The sequence below is a fragment of the Eimeria mitis genome, genomic scaffold (assembly GCF_000499745.2).
Source record: "Eimeria mitis Houghton genomic scaffold, Emh_scaff3711, whole genome shotgun sequence".
Classification (NCBI taxonomy): Eukaryota; Apicomplexa; class Conoidasida; order Eucoccidiorida; family Eimeriidae; genus Eimeria; species Eimeria mitis.
The window spans coordinates 2724-3113 of NW_013572054.1; the positions used below are offsets into that span (position 1 = coordinate 2724).

Sequence of the window (390 nt, forward strand, 5' to 3'; positions counted from 1 at the left end):
GGATATTTGTGCTGCTGCACCAAGAGCAGCACAAAGGGCCCCCAAGAAAGCAAAAGCTAAAGAAAGGAAAGAACCAGTGGGGCTGCGTAGCGGCTGCAGCTGCAGCGCGAGGCCCCCAGCAACAAGCAGCAGCACACCACCAACGAAGAGCTCTTCGGCTCCTCTATATGGTGGGAGAGAATCTACCTCTATTGTGCTTCCTGCTGCTGCTGCTGCTGCTGCTGCTGCTGCTGCTGCTGCAGCAAAATCACCATTTGCTTCGAGAGCTGCAGCAGATGCTGCTGCCTTTGTCATTCTACGCTGTGCTAGGAGATCTGTCCTGTTCCCTGCTGCTGCTGCTGCTGCTGCTGCTGCCAGCAATCCAACACCTACTGATTCTGTTTGTGGGGT

General features: G+C 55.4%; 1 protein-coding gene across 1 annotated transcript in view; it reads right to left on the minus strand.

Moving 5' to 3' along the window:
- Nucleotides 1–295: 295 nt before the first annotated feature.
- Nucleotides 296–390, minus strand: part of EMH_0068730 (uncharacterized protein) — a gene marked incomplete at both ends in the record, with an annotated part of 741 nt that continues 646 nt past the window's right edge. Inside the window, one exon of the mRNA XM_013498793.1 lies at nucleotides 296–388. Within this exon, the coding sequence (XP_013354247.1) occupies nucleotides 296–388 (93 nt within the window). The remainder of the gene's footprint in view (nucleotides 389–390) is intronic.